General features: G+C 39.5%; 1 protein-coding gene across 5 annotated transcripts in view; it reads left to right on the forward strand.

The window, feature by feature from the left end:
- Positions 1–21,353, forward strand: part of IMMT (inner membrane mitochondrial protein) — a 38,977-nt gene extending 17,624 nt beyond the window's left edge. The window contains exons 4-15 of one of the 5 annotated variants that reach the window (XM_005686702.3): positions 219–330; positions 2,421–2,558; positions 2,902–2,997; positions 5,580–5,716; positions 9,796–9,899; positions 11,149–11,284; positions 11,829–11,958; positions 13,365–13,379; positions 14,712–14,935; positions 17,575–17,706; positions 18,918–19,047; positions 20,412–21,353. In XM_005686702.3, the coding sequence (XP_005686759.2) occupies positions 219–330; positions 2,421–2,558; positions 2,902–2,997; positions 5,580–5,716; positions 9,796–9,899; positions 11,149–11,284; positions 11,829–11,958; positions 13,365–13,379; positions 14,712–14,935; positions 17,575–17,706; positions 18,918–19,047; positions 20,412–21,046 (1,989 nt within the window). In that variant the 3' untranslated portion in view covers positions 21,047–21,353. The remainder of the gene's footprint in view (positions 1–218; positions 331–2,420; positions 2,559–2,901; positions 2,998–5,579; positions 5,717–9,795; positions 9,900–11,148; positions 11,285–11,828; positions 11,959–13,364; positions 13,380–14,711; positions 14,936–17,574; positions 17,707–18,917; positions 19,048–20,411) is intronic. The other 4 variants (XM_018055364.1, XM_018055365.1, XM_005686705.3 and 1 more) reach the window with 4 other exon arrangements.

Raw genomic sequence — 23,346 nt, forward strand, 5'->3', positions numbered from 1 at the left:
AGAAGTTTTTGTTACTATTAAAATATGGACTACTTTTGGACTGCACTTTCCTAGTATGATGGGTTCTTTTACTGTGGTTAATAAAATACATTGTTGTGAATTATTGATAACTCCCAAGCTTGAAAAACTTGACTTTTTAAATAATACAAGTTACTGTATGCTGCCTTTTTAAAAAACACTATTTATGTCTGAAACGTTAAATGTTTTTCGTTTCCAAGATTGAGTCTGGTCCACTGAAAATCTCTAGTGTATCAGAGGTAATGAAAGAATCAAAACAGCCTGCCTCACCACCTCAGAAACAAAAGGGAGATACTTCAGCTTCAACAACAGGTACCTATATTTAGAATCCTTCTTTTAAAATTGTGGGTAAATGAATTGTTTTAATGTATTTGTACCCATGGTCAAAGGTGAGGGATTCTGTCCCCATGAAGGAGTCTTCCCTCACTCTGGGAAAGGAGTATTCTCTTGTGTCTTCTTGGCCCTCGTTTTAGGGGTTGAGTGGGATATGGAATGGGGCTTTTGTTTATGAACAGCTACTGAGTACTGGTAAGAACAGGATTCGGTCTTGCCTGAAACACAGTTACTTTTTTTTCCTTTGCTCTGACTCCTAGTTTTCCCTCTCCTTAGATTTTAAGATTTGCTCTCTGTCCCCACTTCTTTTTTCTACTCGTTCACCAATTCGTTCTCCTCTCTTCTGTCTTAGTGATCAAAGTGTCTTGATCTAGGTTTTGATATGCAGGTATTTTTTGTCTTCATGATTTATAAGTAATCCCACACCAGTTTACAGCATTTACCTCATCCTCACCTGTTCAGCATACATTTGAATTTATTGTTTCTCTGTACTCACTTCTGCCTTGATGAAATCACCTTTCATTCAGTAAATACTGAGTATCTATTGTGTGCCAGGTGGTGGGTGTCTTCTAGGCACTGAGGTTATAGCCATGAACAAAATAGTAAAAACAAGCATACAAATGCTGTGCATATTTCTTGGTGGGATGAGGGGAGGGAAATTGTATATAGATGCACAAGTAATTTATGTATAGGATGGCATAAAATGGTAAATGTGGGAGGGAATATTGCAGTGTTAAATGGAGTGGGCAGAAAAGTTTCCTCTGGAAGGCGTCTTTTGAGCAAAGACCAGAGATGAGGGAGTCAGTCATGTAAAAGGCTTGTGGGGAAGAGCATCCAGGTAGAAGGATTAGCTAGTGCCGACTTGGCATGTTCAAGCAAGGAGTAAATGAAGCTGGGCTGGAGTGAGCGGAGAACAGCAAATGAGGTCAGAGAGGGAGCAGAAAGCCAGCATGCCAGATCTTAGTGACCATCGTTAAGAGTTTTGCTTTCTAGTCTGAGTAAGATGGGAAGCTGTTGGGAGGGTTATGGGTCAGGGGATTAATATCTTTTATTTTAATAAGACTACTGGCACTGGCTATTGTGGGCTTCCCTGGTGGCTCAGATGGTAAAGAATCCACTTGCAATGCAGAAGACCTGGGTTTGATCTTAGGGTCAGGAAAATACCTTGGAGAAGGGAATGGCTACCCACTGCAATATTCTTGCCTGGAAAAATCCCATGGACAGAGGAACTTGGCAGGTTATAGTCCATAGGGTCACAAAGAGTTGGGCATTACCAAGCAACTAAGCAGATATGCAGGCTGGCTATTGTGGAGGATAGACAAAGGAAACAAGGAGCAAGGAGACCAGTTAGTGGGCTTTGTGATAATCCAACTATAACTCTTAAATGGGACCTTCAGTTTATTTAAGAAATTTTTTTCTCCATTTTGTTGTCCCCTGCATCTATTCTATCTTCAGAATTAATCACTTTTCCGTCAACACTTTTGTTTATAATTTATAGGCTCTTGATTTTTAAACCTTCCTTTCTTTAAAAATATGTCTATGACATAAGTTTTTTGACTGAGTTCTCTAACTCACCATCTAAACTGTGAACTTTTTTCCTCTGTGTTTAAAATTGCCATCTTGTTTTTGTTCACACCTCTTCATTCATCTCTACCGTTTTTCAAAGCAATGAAAAAAATGGTTTTTGGTTACTTTTTTTTTTTGCTTTCTTTCTTCATTACAGGCTCCTTTTCCCCCTTTGTTATTATTTTCACATGTTATGTCCCCTTCTCATGTTAAGTATTAGTACCATTTAATACTATTACTAGAAGCCTTGGTTGAGAATGATGGCTAGAATACATATGGATGCTGACCAGACTCCTTTCTCTTGTGCTTTCCCAACCATTGTTCATTGCTTGTGGATTTATGCAGTGGACAGAGCCCCTGACTAATTTGTGTGTTTGAGTAGTGGCATCACATGCATTTGTGTCTTTAAGGAGTTAGATGTGAAGTGGCAGTAGTAGTAGTAGATTCCTTTGTGTTCTCTGTTAACCCAGGAACTATATACCATGTGTAACATATATTTATAGCACCTACAGAGGCAGCTCAAATTATCTCTGCAGCAGGTGACACACTGTCGGTCCCAGCCCCTGTGGTTCAGCATGAGGAACTTATAAAAACTGATCACCCTGAAACTGGTGAAGGAAAACCCAAGCCTGCAACTTCAGGTAGTTAAATTATCTATATATGTGGTTTTATAAATGATGTGTTCATCAGAACTGCGTACTGTCTAGGCAATTGCTAGACACTCTTAAGTGCACATTTATACTGTCTTTAGGTCTGCAGCCTTGCTTAGCTAATTTTTGATATTTCAGAGAATAAGTCTTTGAAAACAAGGGGCTTTAGCACTGACCCTGTATTTCTTCATGTTAGAATCATATAGTCTTTATCACAAAAATACCCTCAAGTTGATATAGCTGGCAAATACAAATGATGGTGTTTTTGTGTCCCCATTAGCTGTTGAAATTCTGTGCTGAAATTTGATTTCCTCTTATTTGCTTTTGCTGCAAGAGGAAGCATCCTCAACTTCTGTAAGGGAGCGGCCACCTGAAGAAGTTGCAGCACGACTTGCCCAACAAGAGAAGCAAGAACAAGTTAAGATTGAGTGTATGTAACCAGACGCTTTCTAAGTATTGGGTCATGTCTCTCAGCTGCTTTCTTCTTCAACCTTTGCGCAAGTTTCTCATCTGTCAGCTGTGCGGTTTCTTTAGTGGCATTGCTCCTATTCACCACATTTATTTCATCATTTGTGTTCTTTCCATCTAAACTTTTACCCAAGTGACAAGGGGTTATTCTTAGTGTAAAATTGGTGTAAATTCCAAGTGATACATATACTCTCTTCATTTGTTTTTAGTATGGTTAGTGCTGAAGATTCTATATACTTTGCAGAACAGGAATAATTTATGTTTTGACACCTTGCCTAAAAGTCTTCTAATTGTTACACTTATACATTTATTTGTGCAGGTCGGAAATGGCTCCTTCTCTAGTTTGTTACCTGGCCTCTGGACTCAGTATCATCGTCCTCTTTTATGACATTGTTGAGGGATGGAATGTTCCACACACTGCGGGTTTCCACCCAGCGGAGGCTTATTCCTTTTTTAGGTTTCAGTTTTATATTAGGTTTTTTGATAGTTTAAAGAAAAAAGATACTAGTTATCTAAAAATGTATTTTCCTGCCTTAAGGCACATGAAACATAATTTATTGTATACTGCTGCAGGATATTGATGTCCCTGGAGGTAGTGTGCATGTAGTTTTTTGCTAGACTGAGAGTTGTTAGTTTTAAACTCTTATGACAGCTGTTTGTAGGTGTATTTTCTTGTTTTTTGTGTTCTTTCCATTTATTTCTGTTTGTCTTTCTCCCTTTAATGATTTTTGGTTTCCTTCAAAAATTCTGTCTTACTCCTAGGAAGCAAGTTTGTTAGAATTGTGTAAAGAGTAGATGGGCCAGTATAAGCACATTTGTTGGGCTTGTTTTGTGTCCAATTATGTAGTCTATCCTAGAGAACGTTCCCATGCATGCTTGAGAAGAATGTGTATTCTGATTTTTTGGATGTAATGTCCTATAGATATCAGTTAAGTCTGTTTTATTGTGTCATTTACAGTATCTGTTGCCTCACTGATTTTCTGTCTGTAAGATCTGCTCATTAATGGCAGTGAGGTGTTACAGTCTCCTACTATTAGTGTATTCACATCAGACTCTCCCTTTATGTATGTTAGTATTTCTTTTATGTATTTAGGTTTTCCTGTATTGAGTGCATATATATTAATGAGTATAAAAAATATCCTTTTTTTCTATTGATCCTTTTATCATTAGTGTCCACCTTTGTCCTTTATGACCTTTGTTTTAAAGTTTGTTTCATCTGATACGAATTTTGCTACTGTTGCTTTCTTGTTTCTGTTCACATGAAATGAAAATATCTTTTTCCATCCCTATCCCTTCACTTTCAATCTGTGTGTATCTTTCACCCTGAAGTGGGTCTTTTATAGGCAGCATATTGTAGATTCTTGTTTTATTATCCAATCTGTAACTCTTTTTTTTTTTTTTTGGCTATGCTGGGTCTTTTTTTTTTTTAATTTAATTTTAATTGAAGGATGATTGCTTTAAAATAATGCATTGGTTTCTACCAAACATCAATATGAATCAGCCATAGGTTTGCCCATATCCCCTCCCACCTGAACATCCCTCCCACCTCCCTCCCCATCCCACCCCTCTAGGTGCTGGGCCTTTGCTGCTGCATGTGGGCTATTCTCTAGTTGTGGTGAGCAGACTTCTCATTGTACTGCCACTCTGTGTTTTTGTTAGGATTAGTCAGTCTGTTGACACTTAAGATAATTACTGATGTATATGTATTTATCTCCATTTTAAACCTTATTTTCCAGTTAATGTACTAGTTCTTTCTTCGTGTGTTCACTTTTGTGATTTGATGGTTTTCATTTGTATTATGCTTGAATTCCTTTCTTTTTGGTGTTTGTGAATCTGTGGTATATTTTTTTGATTTTTGGTTACCCAGGTTTTCAAGTATGTTAGCTTATTACTATATGTACTTGTGTTAGGCTGATAGTGATATAAGCTCAAACACATTCTAAAATATCTGTTTTCTTACTCCCCTTCCTCACATTTATTCATTTTGACATCCTATATTATATCTTCACGTTTATCCTTTTGCTCTTCCTTGTAGTTATAATTGCTTTCACAGCATTCTCTGGATTATTTTCTAAACTATGTACTAACTTATTTAAGAGACCGTCAATCCTTTCATACATTTGTCTTTCCTGTTGTGATTTTCCCTTGTGTATAGAAAACCCCAGACTTGTTTTATTTTGGAAAAGTTCAGATATACATAAAGGTAAAAATAGTATAATAACCCCCATAGATTGATCATCTGGATTCAATAAATTTTTTTTAAAAATTTATTTATTTGGCTACACCGGGTCTTAGTTGCAGCATGTGAGATCTAATTCCCTGACCAGGGATTGAACCTGTGCCCCCTCCATTGGACTACCAGGGAAATCCCTGGATTCAATAATTTTATCATACTTTTAAGTGTAACTTTGATTCTCTAAAACTGTATTTGTTTGTTCATTTTGGGGGGAAATGTGACACAAGACTCAACAGGTAAAGAGGGAAAGATTAAAGTAATTGGTGGGGAAAGATCTGGTTTTTAACTTTTTTTTCTTTTAACTTCAGCATTAGCTAAGAGCTTAGAAGATGCTCTGAGCCAGACTGCCTGCATCACTCAGCAGGCAATTGTGGCTCAGAATGCTGCGGTGCAGGCTGTCACTGCCCATGCGAACATTCTGAAAGCAGCCATGGATGATTCTGAGGTGGGCGAAGAACGTTACACGTGATTTCTTCCTCCTAGGTTTGGCTTTCTCTCACCAAGTGAAAGCAAACTAGAATGATTGTCTTTTTAGAAAAATGAAAAAAAAGAAAACTTGAAATGTTCTTTTTAATGAATTTTATATGTAATGCTTTATCTCACAACCATGATGTGGTATTAAGATTAGTTTGAATTTGCTCTCATGTTTTAATACTGCTTGAATGTGTTTGTTGTTTGTTTTTTTTTTGCTTTAAAATTGCCAACCATTTTTTAAAGTATACTTTTTTGTGAGATACTTTGAGATGGATACACAGTTGTAAGAAATAATACAGAGATCCCAGGGTACCCAAAACACTAGTTACTTTAAATGTTTATGCTGATTATTTGCATTATACACTTCAAAGAATAAAGTAATTACACTAATTAAAATGTAATACTGAGACTTAGTAAATTTCCTTTATCATTACATTCAGTTATTCAGTATATAAAAATGCATCTTGACATCAAGTCATTTAAAGAATAAAATAGAGAACCTAATAAATCTCAGGGATCAGGATTCTGCATCATCAATAAAGTTATTTTGCCATCATGACTGAGGTTTTTAAAAGTTAAATACACTTTACATTGCTTTAGGCATATGCACATATATCACAAATCAGTTAAATTATACTTCTGTTGCAAACAGCCAAGAAACTACAGCCTTGGAAAAATTAAAAGAAGATTCTATTTATTTAAAGTCCAAGAACAAAGCTTAAATCTTAAAAGTTCATTCTAAGAAACCACACAGGGAATATTTAATATACTGATTATACACGTGAGAAAGCTCAAAGTTGCATGATATCAGGAAGTTGAGTGTGAACCCAAGTGAGTTCTTTCAGAAGGACAGTGATTAGAAACTTTAAAATGTCAATGGTATTACTTTGGTGGAAGGCTATACATAAGAGGGTATTTCCTCTCCCCACTGAACATATAACATGTGGTGCATGTCGCTTGAACAGTACAAAATCTATTATAATTTAGATTTTACAACTAAAGGATACCTTATAGTATAAGTTAACCAGATTAGGCAAAGTTAGCTGGTGTTAACAAAATAATCCAGAAAAATGTACGAGCACAAGTTTTGGAATGTTAAAAATTGATCGCAACTCTGTTTCTTCTAGTAAAAAGCTGTAGGTGCATGTAGGCTCACTCTGTAATATATACTGAGTTACTTTCTAAAAGGCAGTGCCTGTAAACAGTTGGACCAGAGGATTGTAGGGGAATCTGGTGTCTGTTTTATAGGACAGCTTATCTTTGGATCTCTACAAGTGGAGGGAGATCCATTTTGGCCCCCAGATATGTTATTGACACTTAACATGATTCATGAGTCTATTTGGGTTAGTTATGAAGAGTTATCCTAGTATGATATCAAGGTCTTGTAACAGCATACAGTAAGGTCTGGTCTTGTAAAATTTTTTGCACATGACAAGATACTGACGTGGCCCAAACCAGCATCCTTTCTTTTTTTTTTTTTGTTAGTAATTGAAAAAACTTATTTATTTTTGGCTGTGCTAGGTCTCTTTTGCTGTCCGGGCTTTTCTCTAGTTGTGGCAAGCAGGGACTGCACTCTAGTTGTGGTGTGTGGGCTTCTGTTTGCAGTGGCTTCTCTTATTGTAGAGCTTGGGCTCTAGGGCGTGCAGGCTTCAGTAGTTACAGCCCAGGGGCTCAGTAGTTGGTAGCTCCTGGGCTCTGGAGCACAGGCTTAGTAGTTGTGGCCCATGGGCTTAGTTGTTCCGAGGCATGATCTTCCCAGACCGGGGATCGAACCTGTGTCCCTGAATTGGCAGGTGGATTCTTAACTGCTGGACCACCAGGGAAACCCCAGCATGCTTTCTTGATATATTTTATTTTGCAGGATGGCTAGAGTGGTAGTTTACCTAAACCTCAACTTGATTATTTGCACCATGAAATAACTTTGTTTTGTTACTTTACAACAATCTATGTAAAACATAAAAAGTTCAAAAGTGAGATACAAAGGTAAAAAAGTACCAAGTATTTCTTCTAAAAGCAGTTCTTAACCTAGGGTCAAGTCTGGATAGAATTCAGGGGCTCATTAAACTTGGATGGAAAATATCTTTATTTTCACTAGCCTCAAAAGCTTTTCCTTCATTTATTTATATTGACAACAAAAGCAGTAGTGTTAGTAGTATTCATAACTTTATTACCAAGAGAGAGCGCAAGTATTTTCCTATCACATTATGGGTACTTACAGACTGTTGAAATATCATTTATGCTCATCACTACTTCTAGATTAGGGTATTTATTAGTTCTGCCACTAAATCTTGGTTTGTGTGTCAAAGAATTAAAAAAATACATATTTTTTAATCAAATTTCAGTGTAATTGGGCTCCTTTGTAATCTCGTAGTTTCATTTTAAGCATTTAAAAATGTTATTCAGAGAGGCTTCCTCAGACTGTCACAGTGGTCCAGTGGCCAGGTTAATCCTGCCTTAAGGAACTTGGTTGTTTAAACTTTCTGTTGATAATGAATGTACATTTAAAATGAAGATCACACTTGATGTCAAGGGGAATGCATAAGGTTGAGAATTGCTTGTGAATGATCCAAAGCAGAGGCATTACTGAGTCCTCTTCCCCTTCAAGTAGCAGGCCTGGGGCTCAGAGGCAAAACCACTTGTGTTTCTGACAGTGGAAGATACAGGATGGTCATCCAAGGCCCAGGACACCTAACTCAGAGGGCACTCTTGTTTTGGGTGTGCAGCAGCCCTTGCGGTGACTCTCTTTGGTGACTTCTGAACTATAATTTTGAACTACTGTAGTCATTTTTTTCCTTGACAATAAATATTTTATTTTCTGATAATTTAATATGTTCCTGTTTTTCACCAAGGTCCTGGTATAGTGTATAGTCACGCATCAGTATGTACAGGGGATTTGGGTCCAGTATCAGCCAGGGATACCACAGTTCAGGGATGCTCAAGTCTCATAATTGGCCCTTCTGCATCTGAGGATTGAGCCAGCTGTCTATTGTGTAGTACTCTGCTGAAAGAAGATCTTCATATAAGTGGTCCCGTGCAGTTTAGACCTGTGTTGTTAAATGGTCAGCTGTACTTTGAAGATAAGCCCTAAGGTGGTTTTGTCATATCTAAACATAATATACTACTTTAACCTATATCTACTTGGCAAAGGAAAGGGAGAAGGAAAGGTCATTTAAAATAGTTAATAACTAATTTTAAAAGTAGTTTTAAAGAGTTGAAACAGTTGCAGATAGCATCTTGCTCATTGTTTATATGATGCAGAGTGGGGGGGGGGGGGATGGAAGCTGGACTCATCTGTGCCACACCTTCAGTTGCAAGGGTTCTTACACGTCTCTTGTGTGAGCATCTTGCTTCATAGAGTGTGATTATTCTGCTAGAGGTGGTTTTTGTTTTTGGTGTGATACATGCCGTAAATATGAGCCAGCTCTGCTCAGCTGAAGAAGGTGGCAGTCAGTTCCAATGCTGGAGCAAAAAATGTTGAACCTGCCTTAAGGAATTTCCAAGGGAGACATTTGTATGAAGTCCACATTGTGTAAAACCAGCTCAAAGTGGAGTGGTGTTCTTGACAAGACTTGATTTTCTCCTTAAAGGTTATGGAGAGTCATTCTTGGGGGTAATGTTTTGGGGAAGTAGAAACCCCACAAGTGTGTAAACTTTTTATTATACTTACTAATATTTCAGTAGACGTGCAAGTAAGAAAATTTTAAGTACTGATGCTTCGTTGAAGAAAGATTTAATTCACAGACAGTTCGTGACAAGTTGTTCTTATTCATCTTTTCTGCTTCATATCTCCTTTTGAGAATCTAGTAAAAATATTCTTTCTCCTTATAGTATACTTGTGCACTGGAACACACTCTTACAGTTTTGGTGGGTTGGTTGATGGGAGATGATTCATGGACTTCTTTGAACCTCTCATGAACATTAGATTAAGAGTTCCTGTTTGGGAGAAATGTTATATATACTTTTTTAACCTTTGATTTTCTGTATTTAGTCATGTTATTGTGACAGTACTAGTGTTTATTCATGTGTTCATAACTAAAGCTTTTTGTTTAGATTGCAGGTGACAAGAAATCCGCTCAGTGGCGCACAGTGGAGGGCGCATTGAAGGAACGCAGAAAGGCAGTAGATGAGGCTGCTGATGCCCTTCTCAAAGCCAAGTAATTACTCATGGACTTTGACAAGTAATTAGGGCCTCCTGGTGGCTTTCTTTTGGCTCTGTTTTCTTTGTACTGTCTACATAGAAAGAGGAGGCAGAGAAACCCTTCCCTTCTCCACCTATACTGTATTTTGGTTTTAGGAACATGAAAATTTAAAAGGAAGAGAGAGAATAGAATATATAATCTGGCCAAAATAAATGTGGCAGAAACTTACATAAACAATTTTGTATTTTATTTGCAGTATTACTTAGGTGATATGTCTATGGTTTACAGAGATTCTGCCATTATTTCAAGGTTTTTCTGGGATGGGTTGAGCAGTTTTATAAGAATTTAAGGAGTGCGTCACACTCTTTGCCTTAACTACCAAAGTAGTTAGCATATAATAGGTCTAGTTTATGCTACCTTGACCTTGATTCCTGAAAGTTGGCTAAAACTAGAACCAAGCAAGCAAACCAAATATAAGTTCAATCTCTGTCAATAGGAACCTGTATTTGAAAATGGGTTCTCTTCAACATTATGGAACTGTTGTTTGTCATTCAGAATTTTGTTGTCTTAACATAATATTTGTAATTGATAGAGAAAGGGAAGCTTTCTGATAAAGCTAACATGTCTTTTAGGAGATTGACCACATGATGTTCATCACATCAGTAGATTACGATTCAGAGCTCTGAGTTCTGTGTTTGTGGTTTGTAGATTATAGTCTACCCAGCCTGAATCGAGAGGGCTCCCGAAGACCCAGCTCTATGCTCAGTGAGCTCTTTGATTTTCTCCCTTGCCTTTGTCTTCCTCAAGCTCTCATTGGCAAGGGAATCAATCTAATCCTTGCAAAAGCTACCATTTATTGAGTACTCTCGATAGCACAGTAGCAGGTACTGTGCAAAACACTGCTCATGAATTACTTCTAATCCCTATGCCAGGGTGAGCAACAAAGGAGAGGCTGATCTGGGAGCTAAATCCAGGTCTACCAGGTTCTGAAGCCTATGTCTTTTCCTGTACACCATGCTACTCATCTGGTCCACTCTTTAAATCTAACTTGAGGTGCTAAAAAACTGAGGTGTTTTCAGTTGTTGGTGAGGAAAACTTCTCTGCCTATTGAGTGTGAAAAAGCATTGAGTAGTTGTTTCAAATTAAATGTTTCATAGACTTAATTGTAACTTGTTACAATTGTGGCTGTAACTTGTATTGATTTCAGTTTTTTTAATAAAGTTGCCAAGGATTAATACTAAACCTTTGTTTTATTGGTTTCCAGAGAAGAGTTAGAGAAGATGAAGAGTGTAATTGAAAATGCAAAGAAAGAAGAGGTTGCTGGGGCCAAATCTCATATAACCGCTGCAGAGGGGAAGCTTCACAACATGATCGTTGATCTGGATAATGTGGTCCAAAAGGTATGTTTTTCAGGTCTTTTATAAGTATTTTTTATTTTTTAATGTCGTTTTTGTCAAGGGGTTTTTAAGAATTCAGGAAAATATTAAGATTCCTTTCATCTTTCTCCCTTCCCCTGGAAAAGAATATTAGTTGTTACTAATTTTAGAAACTTGCTTTGGACATGAAGTGGATTGTTCAGTATTGTTGATACATTTTATAATAGGTAAGTGTTTGCTCATGGTCTTTACTACTTACGGAAATTTCCATTTTGTAGCATCTCTTTTGTCTGCACTTCTGATCTGTGTGGTCAGTTTTTCCGTGACCCAGAGAAAGAGGGCCAATGGCATAAGGAGATGGGGAAGGGTTTATCCATGGCATTTGAACAGAATTAGATGGAAACAAAGACAATATTTACATTCCTTTCTCTGACCTTTAGATTTCTTCCTGTGTATTACTTACATATTCACAACCAAATGTAAATGAATACATGAATATGACATATTTTTTGGAGTGTTTATGGTATTTTTTGTTCACTTTAACCACATACCCCTTGTATTTGTTCAGGTTCAGGCAGCTCAATCTGAGGCTAAGGTCGTGTCTCAGTATCATGAGCTCGTGGTCCAAGCCCGGGACGACTTTAAACGAGAGCTGGACAGTATTACTCCAGAAGTCTTGCCGGGGTGGAAGGGGATGAGTAAGTGCAACTGAAGTGTTGGTATTTTACTTTTTCAGTTTTTTTTTTTAAACAACTGATCATCTGATCTAAACTTGTCAGCTCCATTCTCTGGTCTAAACCCGTCTGGCATGCGTATTTCATCTCTTGTGCAGTATAGTGTTTTCAGCATTTTATTTCAGTCATACCTGTGACAGGTGACACACCCGGTTTAGCAATGGTGAACGCAAATTCCAGCCAGTGTGGAATCTTAGTGAGTGAAGTGATATTTTAACCTTGACTTTATTTGCCTATTATATGTAAAATTATTGAACAGGTTTGGCACTTTAAAAATATTTATAATAAATTACTTAAGCATACCTTGTGGCTGCTCTGTGACAACCCTGATTGAGAACTCACCCCGGGACATTAGGTGAAAAGGGAAGGTCAGGCTGTGTGGCCTTCAGCTTGCAAATAGCTCAGATTGCAGGGAATTTGGTGGCAATTACACATTGTAACTGCAGGGAGTAGTCACATCTGCATGAAGCGCTGTGTGACTGAAATCACAGAGATCTGGAGTCTCAAGATCAAAATAGTACTTCCTAAATGCCAGTGTCTTTTAGAAACTGAACGTCAGGTAGCATTTGAAGAACTAGTGATATAGGCCTCTCTGGGGTGAGGGTGTTGAAACTGCATCATAGAACCAAGGCTGGTCTAAGTAGCTCAGGTAATAATACCAGTGCAGGGATTTTAACGGCATTAGGGCCAACCAGAATGATTTAATGGCAAGAAGTAGAATCAAGGCTATCAAAAAATAACTCAGACATGAAGTTAGTTTTCTTTTTCTTGTGGTTGACTCACTTAAGAGGGAGATAGATAGCGGTTTCTCGTCAAAGCAGAAAATAAAATCAGGATTTGTATGAAAGGATTAAGTGGAGAAATCCACAGAGTTTAGTCTGGCAATAGGTTGAGACAGAGCTATTTGCCTTGTCCATCTTTGCCCGTTCTTCCTGCAGCATTGGGTCAGCTCCCTGTTTCTTTGGTTGAGAACCAGATTAAGTGGTTGGTTTAATGGACTGTGACTTCCTGAAATAGCCTGCGAGCTGATGTGAAGTGGGGGAATAAACAAAAACTGTAGTTCCTGTGTAAAAATTTAGTTGATTGCTTCATGAAAAGAGATGAGTCCCCAGAAACCAAAACTACTTTCAGTGTCATTCACTCTCTGATTCTCTGAAATGTTAGAATTTACCTTGATTTATATTGTTTTATGATCCTTTAAAACTTTTTTAGGAAATACACTCATCATTTTGCTTTTCAGCACTAAAATGTGCTTTTTCTACCACTGGCTTCTGGTTCCTTCTTGTTGTCTTTTGGATATTTCTATACAGTGATTAATAACTGATGCATGTACTTTCTTTTTCTCAAACCATTGTTCTTTTCCTTTGTAGGTATTTCTGACCTAGGTGAGTAGTTACATGCATTTTATGTTTAAAGACTTGTGTTTTAAGTCTTAAAAAGGCTCAAGTCTTTATTTTGCCTGTGATTCTCATACTAAACTATCAAAATTAATATAAAGTAGAATTATGTTGCATGCCATAAATCTAATTTGGATATTTTTGTCATCCATATGTTCTCAGTAACAAAAATGTTTTTACCATGTGATCGGAAACCTATAGATGTGATATATGTGAAGATATATATTTTAAGTTTTTATTTGATAAAATTTCAAACATTAAAAAGTAAGAAAATTGGAATGAACTCCTGTGGACCTGTCTCCCAACTTTGGCAGTTACCAACACCTGGCTGGTTTTGTCTCATTTATTCCCCCAGCTTATGTTGAAGCAAATCCCAAATAGCATATTCTTTCACTTGTAAAAACTTTCTGTATTTTTTACTGTTATCACCAAACCATTGTCACCCTCAACAATAATTCTTTGTGTTATCAAATGTTGCTTCAGACTTCAAATAGCCCACTTTTTGGAATGAGTCTTTTTTTTTTTTAAGTTCTTTTTGATCAAATCAATATCTAAAGGAGCTACACATACTGAACTTGGTCTATAAATCTTATTCTTTTTTTGCTTTTTGATCTACTTAATTGTGGAATTGCATTATTTGTTATATAGTATTTCCCATATTCTTTATTTTGCTGTTACAGCCGTAATTGTTAACCTGTGGTAATATCTCCGAACACTTGTGGAGTGTGAGACTGGGAAAGAAAAAAAAAATTGAATCAGAATCTTTAAGTATGATTATTTTGAAAAGCTCTAAAAATGGTTCTGATGGACAGGTCTGGCTGCAGATGACTGTCCTGGATTATATTACCTGTGTAAGAAAAAGTACATAGCTCTGATTAGGGAAAAGTCTGAGAGAATTTGAATTTGAGTCAAGTTTTAGCAGAAAAAAATCTTTATTTGGATTCCTGTTATGCTTGAAAGAAAACGATTGTGTATGTAAGCTTGTCCTGAGAGGCAAAATTACATTGAGTTGTAAAGCCAGTTTATAATTAGTTTAGATTGGAAGAACTACTAATTTGGGTTACTGGAAAAAAAAAAACAAAAACTGATTCTATACTTGAAGACCTCCCTGAACAGTTTTGCTTGGAATTGGAAATATCTAGTTGTTGGGCATGAGCTGTGCATTTCTGATTAGACTGCAGCCTCTGTATCTCTTATGAAATGTCAGCTCCTCTTGTCTTTTCTTTCTAGCTTTGAAAATTAAATTGCAGTCAGTTGAGGCAAGTTACTTGGATTGTGATTTGGGTGACATCATTGACATTTTCATGTGGTTTGGTTTAGCTGACAAGCTGTCTGCCGACGACCTGAACGCCCTGATTGCTCATGCTCATCGCCGCATTGACCAGCTGAACAGAGCACTGGCCGAACAGAAAGCCACAGAGAAGCAGCACATTGCCTTAGCCTTGGAGAAACAGAAGCTGGAGGAAAAGCGGGCATTTGACTCTGCAGTAGCAAAAGCATTAGAGCATCACAGAAGTGAGATACAGGCTGAACAGGACAGAAAGGTAAAGAAATGAGTAAAGTTAACCAATATTTATGTGAATCTAGCTTGATTATCTACCTCTCGAAAATAATAGCAGCAGTCACTGACTTCAGAATACTAGCTGTCAATTAGGCCAGTGCACCTTTGAATGGAGCTTCTGCCCTTGTTCTTGTCAGAACTTCTAGGGAAGGACGGGTCTAACAGCAAGCCTTTATGTTGAGCAGATGCAGAAATGCCAGAAAGTAATGAGCTGCTAGCATCCAGGATTATCTAGCTTATCTTTTCCCAGTGGAGCCTTTCAGCCCCTTAAGCAGTGTTGAAAGAGTCTCTGTTGTGTCACTCAGTTGTGTCTGGCTCTTGTGACCCCAGGGACTATAGCCTGTCAGGCTCCTCCATCCATGGGCTTTCCCAGGCAAGAATACTGGAGTGGGTTGCCGTTTCCTTCTCCAGGAGATCTTCCCAATCCAGGGATCGAACCCATGTCTCATGCATTAGCAGGCGGGTTCTTTACCACTGAGCTACCTGGGAAGCCCAGGAGTCCCTACTGGATTCTGAGAATATTTTTTTCTGAGTGGTTGGTAGTTAAGAATGGATGAAATAGCTGTGGTCTTCTGCCTGTGCACACTGTGTATTAAAGAGGTGTCTACTGACTGATTAGGAACCTTGCTACTCATTCTACCTTTGGGTATTCTCAGCTACACAGCTGGCCACTTATTCCTAAAAGTGCTTTCTTCCTTAGACTGCCAGATACCACACTCTGCCGGCCCTTCCCCCACCTTGCTGACACTCTTTGGCCTCTGTTGCTCAGCCTTTCAAATATCAGCGTGCATTCGCATTGTCCTGAAACCTTTTATCCATCTTGCTGCCTCCAGGTGCTCTTAGTTAGTTCTGTGGCCAATGTCACTGACATTTATTTTACAGGCTCTGACCTCTGCCTTGGTTTCTTGGGCTGACTCGATGACTCCAGCTGGATTTTCAGTAGTCATTTCATGTTCAGAACAAATTTCTTGATTCTGTGCAACTTGTTTTCCAGCCCCTCAGCTTGTTTCTCTCTGAATAAATCTCCATGCACTCAGTTGATCAAGCTAGAAATCGTGCTCAGTTAGGTGTTTCCATCAACTTTCGCATTCAGGCCACTGAGAGTCTACCAAGCTCTGCATCAAGAGTAAATCCCCAAACTCTCCACTAGTCTCTCTCTCAGTCACCACCACCTTAGTCCACATTGTCTTCTTGGCAGGTTCCCTGTTTGCATACCCATCTTTCTTTGTTTACACAGGCAGGTGGTCTTTATTTATAAAATATATTCTCATCAGACACTGTGCTGCTGAAAATTCTCCCCTGACTGCCCACTGCATTTAATGTAAAATCCAAATTCGTAACTTACACCTAGAAAGCCCTTGATCTCATTCCTGTTTGCTCTGAGCCAGGCTCCTTCCACTTGTTTTATTTCGCAGGTTCCCTGAGTTTTTTTGTTGATGTTGTTTTGGTGCCTTGACTACATCTTTTTGAAGGCAGAAGGAGAAGAGGGTACTAGAGGATGAGATGGTTGGATGGCATCACCAACTCAATGGACATGAGTTTGAGCAAACCCCGGGAGGTGGTAATGGACAGGGAGGCCTGGCGTGCTGCAGTCCATGGGGTTGCAAAGAGTTGGACACAACTGAGTGACCAACAACTAAATGCTCCCATTCCTATTCCCTTCCCTCTAGAGTAGAGCCTCTGTATTACTTTTTCGTCTCTTGCCCTATTTATTTTCTTAAAAACAGGTATCACAGTCTGAGATGTCACTCATTCCTCTCTTGAAATGTATACCTTGGCAATAGTGCGAGAAGTTTGTCTACCTTGAGCACCATTTCATTCACGCTTATAGTGGGCAGTTCTTGGCACAGGACAGGCACTTCATAAATATTTATCCATTGACTGAATGGATTCATTCATTAACTGTATTGTGTCTGAGAAAAATTAAGTTATGAATTCCAGGTAATTAGTGTTAAGTAATTTGTAGCATGAGCCATGTCTAATTATTGAGCCAGACTTGATAGACTTCAGTTTTGCCTTGATTTGGCCTATGTGAATCTAAATTCATATGAAAATCAGCAGTTTCAGAGCAGCTTTCTTTGTTGAGAGAGATTGTGTTCAATAACTGCCAGATATTTGCTAATTTTCTTAATACTTCTGCATGGTAGGTATTATTCACAGAGTATAGAATGGAGACAGATGATGAATAATTTCCTTGAGGGCACACAGATGGTTGCAGTGAAGCTGTGTTTGATCTCAAATCTTTATAGTTGTTTTTTCAATGAGCTTGGATTTCTTAATTCCCAGGGGAGTTTGTGATTCAGGAAATAACAGTGTTTGTTTAGGAGACAGCCTGGTGATATGGAAGAAACACAAGTTTGAGGGAGGGGTCAAAGAAGCCCCTGTTTGAATCTGATTTTGCTATAGCCATGTGACATAGGTGTGACCTTATATGAGTCGCTTCCCTACACTTAGCTTTCTGATTCATATTAGCATTCGAAGTATAGAGTGTGTTCACATTCACGGCAATCATAGGGGTTCCAGACCCAAGAAGCTGCCATCATCGTGGTTACTGGTCTTTCTCGTTTGCGTAAGCATTTGTGCAGATTTGAGAACTCCTCATTACTGTGCTTGGCTTCACAGGTAGAGGAAGTCAGAGACGCCATGGAGAATGAAATGAGAACCCAGCTTCGCCGGCAGGCTGCTGCCCACACTGATCACTTACGAGACGTCCTTAGGGTCCAAGAGCAGGAATTGAAGTATGAGTTTGAGCAGGTGAGGACCTGTTGTAAAGCATTGTCTCCTCTTCAACCTTCTTTTCCCATTTATGTTATAAACAGTCTCTGCTTTCATCTAACGTCTCCACGTCCTTTCATATGAGGTGTGAAAGCATGGAGGAAAGTTTCTAATGGTACCCATCGTGGAGTGCAGGGGATGGGGGAGCTTTTTTGTCTTGTAAATATTCATTGATTTGGCTGCGTTGGGTCTTAGTTGCAGCATGTGGAATCTTTGTGAGGCTCACAGACTCTAGTTGTGGTGTGCAGGCTCAGTAGTTGTGGCCAGCAGACTTAGTTGCTCCTCAGCATGTGGGATCTTAGTTCCCTGACCAGGGATCAAACCGTAGTGCCCAGCATTGCAAGGCAGATTCTTAACCACTGGACCACCAGGTAAGTCCTGGTTGGGGGGTGGGTGGGTAAAGTGGTGGGCTTTTGTATATTTGCAAATCTGCTCCTTCTTACATTAAGGTGTCCCTGTGTGATCAGATATGTGTTTTATATCTATGTCCTAGTCATTTGGAGACTTCAGAGCTTTAAGGAGTGTTGGTACAGGGGTTTCAGGTATGCAGGTGATGATACTTGGCACATGCATTTCCTGCTTTATCTCCACAAACTGTGGATTACGTAGTAGTTCTGATTTTTATATCTGAGGAAACATCCCAGAGAGGTGAAGTTTGGAAATACAGAAAATAATTAGTTTCTACTCAGGCTGTTTTATAATACATTAACTTGTTATCTTGTCTCACAAGAAGGAAATGAGGTTTTCTAACTAAGGAAAGCTTCTGGAAAATTGAAATTTATGCCAATAGGAAAAGGTGTATTACTTTAAATTCTATTTGTTGCATATTTTTCTGAGAAAAAAAATGAACTCAAGAAGATACTGAATTGAATGTAAATATGGGTGGCTATATAGTTACTTTATTTTCTAAAGTTGTCACTTTCTCATTTTAATAGACTTCTTCCTTCTGGTCTTCTTCCTCTTAATATTAGGTTCCACCTGTAAATTTGTAGAAGATTAAAATTAAACATCAGCTATAAATTTTAAGAAATTTTTGAAACTTGACACACACTGTAGGAGTTTCGTGACACCTGTTTTGAGATAAAGGTCCTTTTTGCTTTTGAACTTAGCAGGTGTTGGAAGACTTAGTGACCCAATAAGTGACATACATGGAGGTAGCATCACTTTTTGTCAACTATTTATAATTTCAGGACCTGTCTGAGAAACTTGCTGAACAAGAATTACAGTTTCGTCGGCTCAGCCAGGAGCAGGTTGACAACTTTACTCTGGATATAAACACTGCCTATGCCAGACTGAGAGGAATCGAGCAGGCTGTTCAGAGTAAGCACGTGGAACCTCTTACAGCTGACTTCATTCAGCCCTACTTCTTAGAGTAAATTCTCGTTACGAGGATAATGGTGTACCTGCATTGACATTAGGGAATGAAGATGTCAAAATCACTCAAATAAGTTTTATTCATTTCTTAGAAAATTAGCATCAGATTTGGTTAAGTTTAGATTACAGAGCTGTGAGAGGAAACTTAAAGGAATCTAAAAGTTAGGAATCTAAAAGTTAAAGTGTTGGTCACTGAGTTGTATCCAGTTCTTTGTGACCCCATGGCCTGTAGCCTACCAGGCTCATCTGTCCATGGACTCTCCAGGCAAGAATACTGGAGTGGGTTGCCATGCCCTCCTCCAGGTGATCTTCCTGACCCAGGGATCAAACTCAGGATTGCCACATTGCAAGCAAATTCTTTACCATCTGAGCCACCAGGGAAGCCTAAAACTTAAGGAATCTAAAACTTAAAGCTAAAATGCCTTGCAGTTAGTTCATTATGTGACCAGCATGAGGTCACCATTTACATGGCAGTTTACCCTACACGCTTTGGTTGTGTTCCACACACCAAGTGGAGAAAAGGTCAGTGTTGTGGCATGCTTACCTGCAAGGCTCTGCTGATCCATGTCCAGCCCTGCTGTCATAGGGTTAGCTGGGGGTGATTTGCTGTTCCACCCACCAGATGGACAGTAGTTAATACTGAAGCCTCCATTGGCCACACTGAGAGGGAAATGTCCTGACAGTGAAGATGTGATTAATGAAATGGGCTTCTTTGGGGTGTGATGGAGCCTTTTTTTTGTCAGATTAGTAGAACAAACTGAGTACTCATGAAATTTCAGGATCCAGTAGCCTCCCATTCTTTTGCAGGAAGTTTCTGATGGCCTTAGTAGAAGTCTTAGCCTAGATTAAGAGGTGTGTTTCTTTCTCAAACATTTCTGGAGATAAATATATCTGAATTAGATACCATGCATTGTCCCAGATGTCACAGGGAGAGGGAAGGGAGACTCAACCTGTGTACATCCATCTGCCCCGTTCCCTCCAGGGCTATAGTCAAAACAAGTCCTCAGCCACTGATGGACATTGGGTTGTTTCCAGTGATTACAAATAAAGTTGTGATGAAAATTTGTGTACAAAAAACCCCCACCACCACGAAGTCCTCAGCCAAGTATGTCGTGACTGGTGTCCTCATGTGAAGAGGCCGGCTAGGAAAGACTGCACCAGAAGCAAGTGGTGGGATGGGCGAGGCAGAGGTTCTGTCCAGCCACATCTTCCCCTTTTGTGGACTCAGCTTGTTGAAGGTGCATCAGTTCTCTGCATGTATGAGACGGACTTGTAGTCAAGTGGGGAAAACAGTCTGTCTTTTTTTGTAGGTCATGCAGTTGCTGAGGAGGAGGCCCGAAAAGTGCACCAGCTCTGGCTCTCAGTGGAGGCCCTGAGGTACCGCATGAAGACAGCGTCTGCAGACCTGCCCACGGTTCCCCTGGGCAGTGCGGTTGAGGCCATCCGAGCCAGCTGCTCCGATAGTGAATTTGCCCAGGCACTAACCGCGGCCCTCCCTCCAGAGTCCCTGACCCGTGGGGTGTACAGTGAAGAGACCCTTAGAGTCCGTTTCTATGCCGTCCAGAAACTGGCCCGCAGGGTAGCCATGATCGATGAGACCAGAAATAGCTTATACCAGTACTTCCTCTCCTACATACAGTCCCTGCTCCTGTTCCCCCCTCAGCAGCTGAAGCCGCCAGCAGAGCTCTGCCCTGAGGATGCAGATACATTTACGCTCCTGTCATATGCCTCCTATTGCCTTGAGCACGGTGACCTGGAGCTGGCAGCAAAGTTCGTCAATCAGCTGAAAGGGGAGTCCAGACGAGCGGCCCAGGGCTGGCTAAAGGAAGCCCGTGTGACCCTGGAAACCAGGCAGATAGTAGAGATCCTGACAGCATATGCCAGTGCTGTGGGGATAGGGACCACTCAAGTGCAACAGCAGGAAGGCCTAGGAAGAGTCCCGTAAAGTCATGTTCTGTATCAGAGGAAATCGACAGTAACACCTGAAGGGTTTGCAACAGGGTCTTAGAATTGTCTAGAAGTGAGAAAGTTACGAGTACTGTGGCAAATGTTAACACCTGTTGCATCCACCTGCTATCATGTCAGTCCACTCCAGGAGTATTTTATTTGCAACTTGTGTAACATTTTCTGTTCTTCAGGTTTTACTGATCAGGCTGGTGAGCCAGTCAAATAATGTTTGTGATCACTATTACTATTGATTTTGCCCTTGGAGCAAACTGAATAAAATAAAAAGATGAAAACTGAGTAGCTTATTCCGTTTCAAAAAGTACCATTTCTGGTTTGTTGTGTATATAGAAAATTTCCTTAGAAGCAGCAACAGAAGTAGGAACTCCTGGGTGCTCAGTTTCTAGGCTGTGAGTTGGGTTATATAGATAAGCCAAAATGGCACTATATTTATAATTGGAAATATATCATTCCAGTGATTCGAAGGCACTAGAAATAGCGTGTATCCCAAACTTTGATTGCTACCACAGGGAAAAACTGTTTCCCACTGGGGCACAATACATTCACACACACCCTGATGTGCGTGTGTACCTGAAACAGTTTCTGGAGCCACTCCTTCTTTATTGTTAGCATCGTTTATTTGGCTGTGCCAGGTCTTGGTTGTGACACGTGGGATCTTTAGTTGTGTCATGCAGACTCTTAGTTGGGGCACGTGGGATCTTATTCCCTGACCCAGGATCGAACCTGGGCTCCGTGCATTGGGAACGTGGCATCTTAGCCACTGGACCACCAGGGAAGTCCCTCTTTTCTACTTGTGATGCACTCTCTTCTGGTCTGTGGCATAGAGAAATGTTGGTCTCTCCTCTGCCCACAAATTAATGCCACAGCCCTCAGAAGAGTTCCTGGCTCTGAGTTGTGACACCCCGGTAGCTGCCCTTGTTCCTATTTGGTGTGTGGACTGTGAATCTCTCCAATGAAGTGGGGTGGTGAGCCTGGAATCTTAAAGGGATTTGAACTGGATTGCTGTCAGATCCAGAGAACTTGCTTAACTTGCTTCTCTGAAGACTAGAACAATTTCCTAGTGGGTAAGCATTAACAAATGTTTTATCTTTTATTTTTCATTTCATGAAATTACTGTCAACATTTTTTTCAAAAGTAATAATTTTGTGGAGGCATGTGTTCATAAACAGATTTTTGAAGAGGCATTTTAATCTGAGCAACATACCTGGAAATCATGAAAAAAGGAGACAACTGATTATATATTTCTGCAGGAGTATACCAGCTGATGATTGTTACATGAGCAGTATGAAAAGGCAAAAAGGTATGACACTCCCCAGGTTGGTAGGGGCCCAATATGCTACTGGAGAAGAATGGAGAAATAACTCCAGAAAGAATGAAGAGAGAGCCAAAGCAAAAACACCACCCAGTTGTGGATGTGACGGGTGATGGAAGTAAAATCCGATGCTGTAAAGAGCAATATTGCATAGGAAACTGGAACGTTAGGTCCATGAATCAAGGCAAATTGGAAGTGGTCAAACAGGAGATAGCAAGAGTGAACATCGACATTTTAGGAATCTGAACTAAAATGGACTGGAATGGGTGAATTTAACTCAGATGACCATTATATCTATTACTGTGGGCAGGAAGAAATGGAGTAGCCCTCATAGTCAACAAGAGTCCAAAATTCAGTACTTGGATACAATCTCAAAAACAACAGAATGTTCTTAGTTTCCAAGGAAAACCATTCAATATCTCACACAGTAATCAAAGTCTGTGCCCGACCAGTAATGCTGAAGAAGTTGAACAGTTCTATGAAGACCTACGAGACCTTCTAGAACTAACACCCCCAAAAGATGTCCTCTTCATTATAGGGGACTAGAATGCAAAAGTAGGAAGTCAAGAAATACCTGGAGTAACAGGCAAATTTGGCCTTGGGGTACAAAATGAAGCAGGTCAAAGGTTTAGAGTTTTGCCAAGAGAACGCACTGGTCATAGCAAACACCCTCTTCCAACAACACAAGAGAAGACTGTACACATGGACATCACCGGATGGTCAACACTGAAATCAGAGTGATTATATTCTTTGCAGCCAAAGATGGAGCAGCTTTATACAGTCAGCAAAAAAAAAAAACAACCAGGAGCTAACTGGCTCAGATGGATGACGAATTCCTCCTTATTGCCAAATTCAGACTTAAATTGAAGAAAGTAGGGAAAACCATGAGACCATTCAGGTTTGACCTAAATAAAATCCCTTATGATTATACAGTGGAGGTGACAAATAGATTCAAGGGATTAGATAGA

This window comes from Capra hircus, chromosome 11, assembly GCF_001704415.2.
Source record: "Capra hircus breed San Clemente chromosome 11, ASM170441v1, whole genome shotgun sequence".
In the NCBI taxonomy this organism is placed as follows: domain Eukaryota; kingdom Metazoa; phylum Chordata; class Mammalia; order Artiodactyla; family Bovidae; genus Capra; species Capra hircus.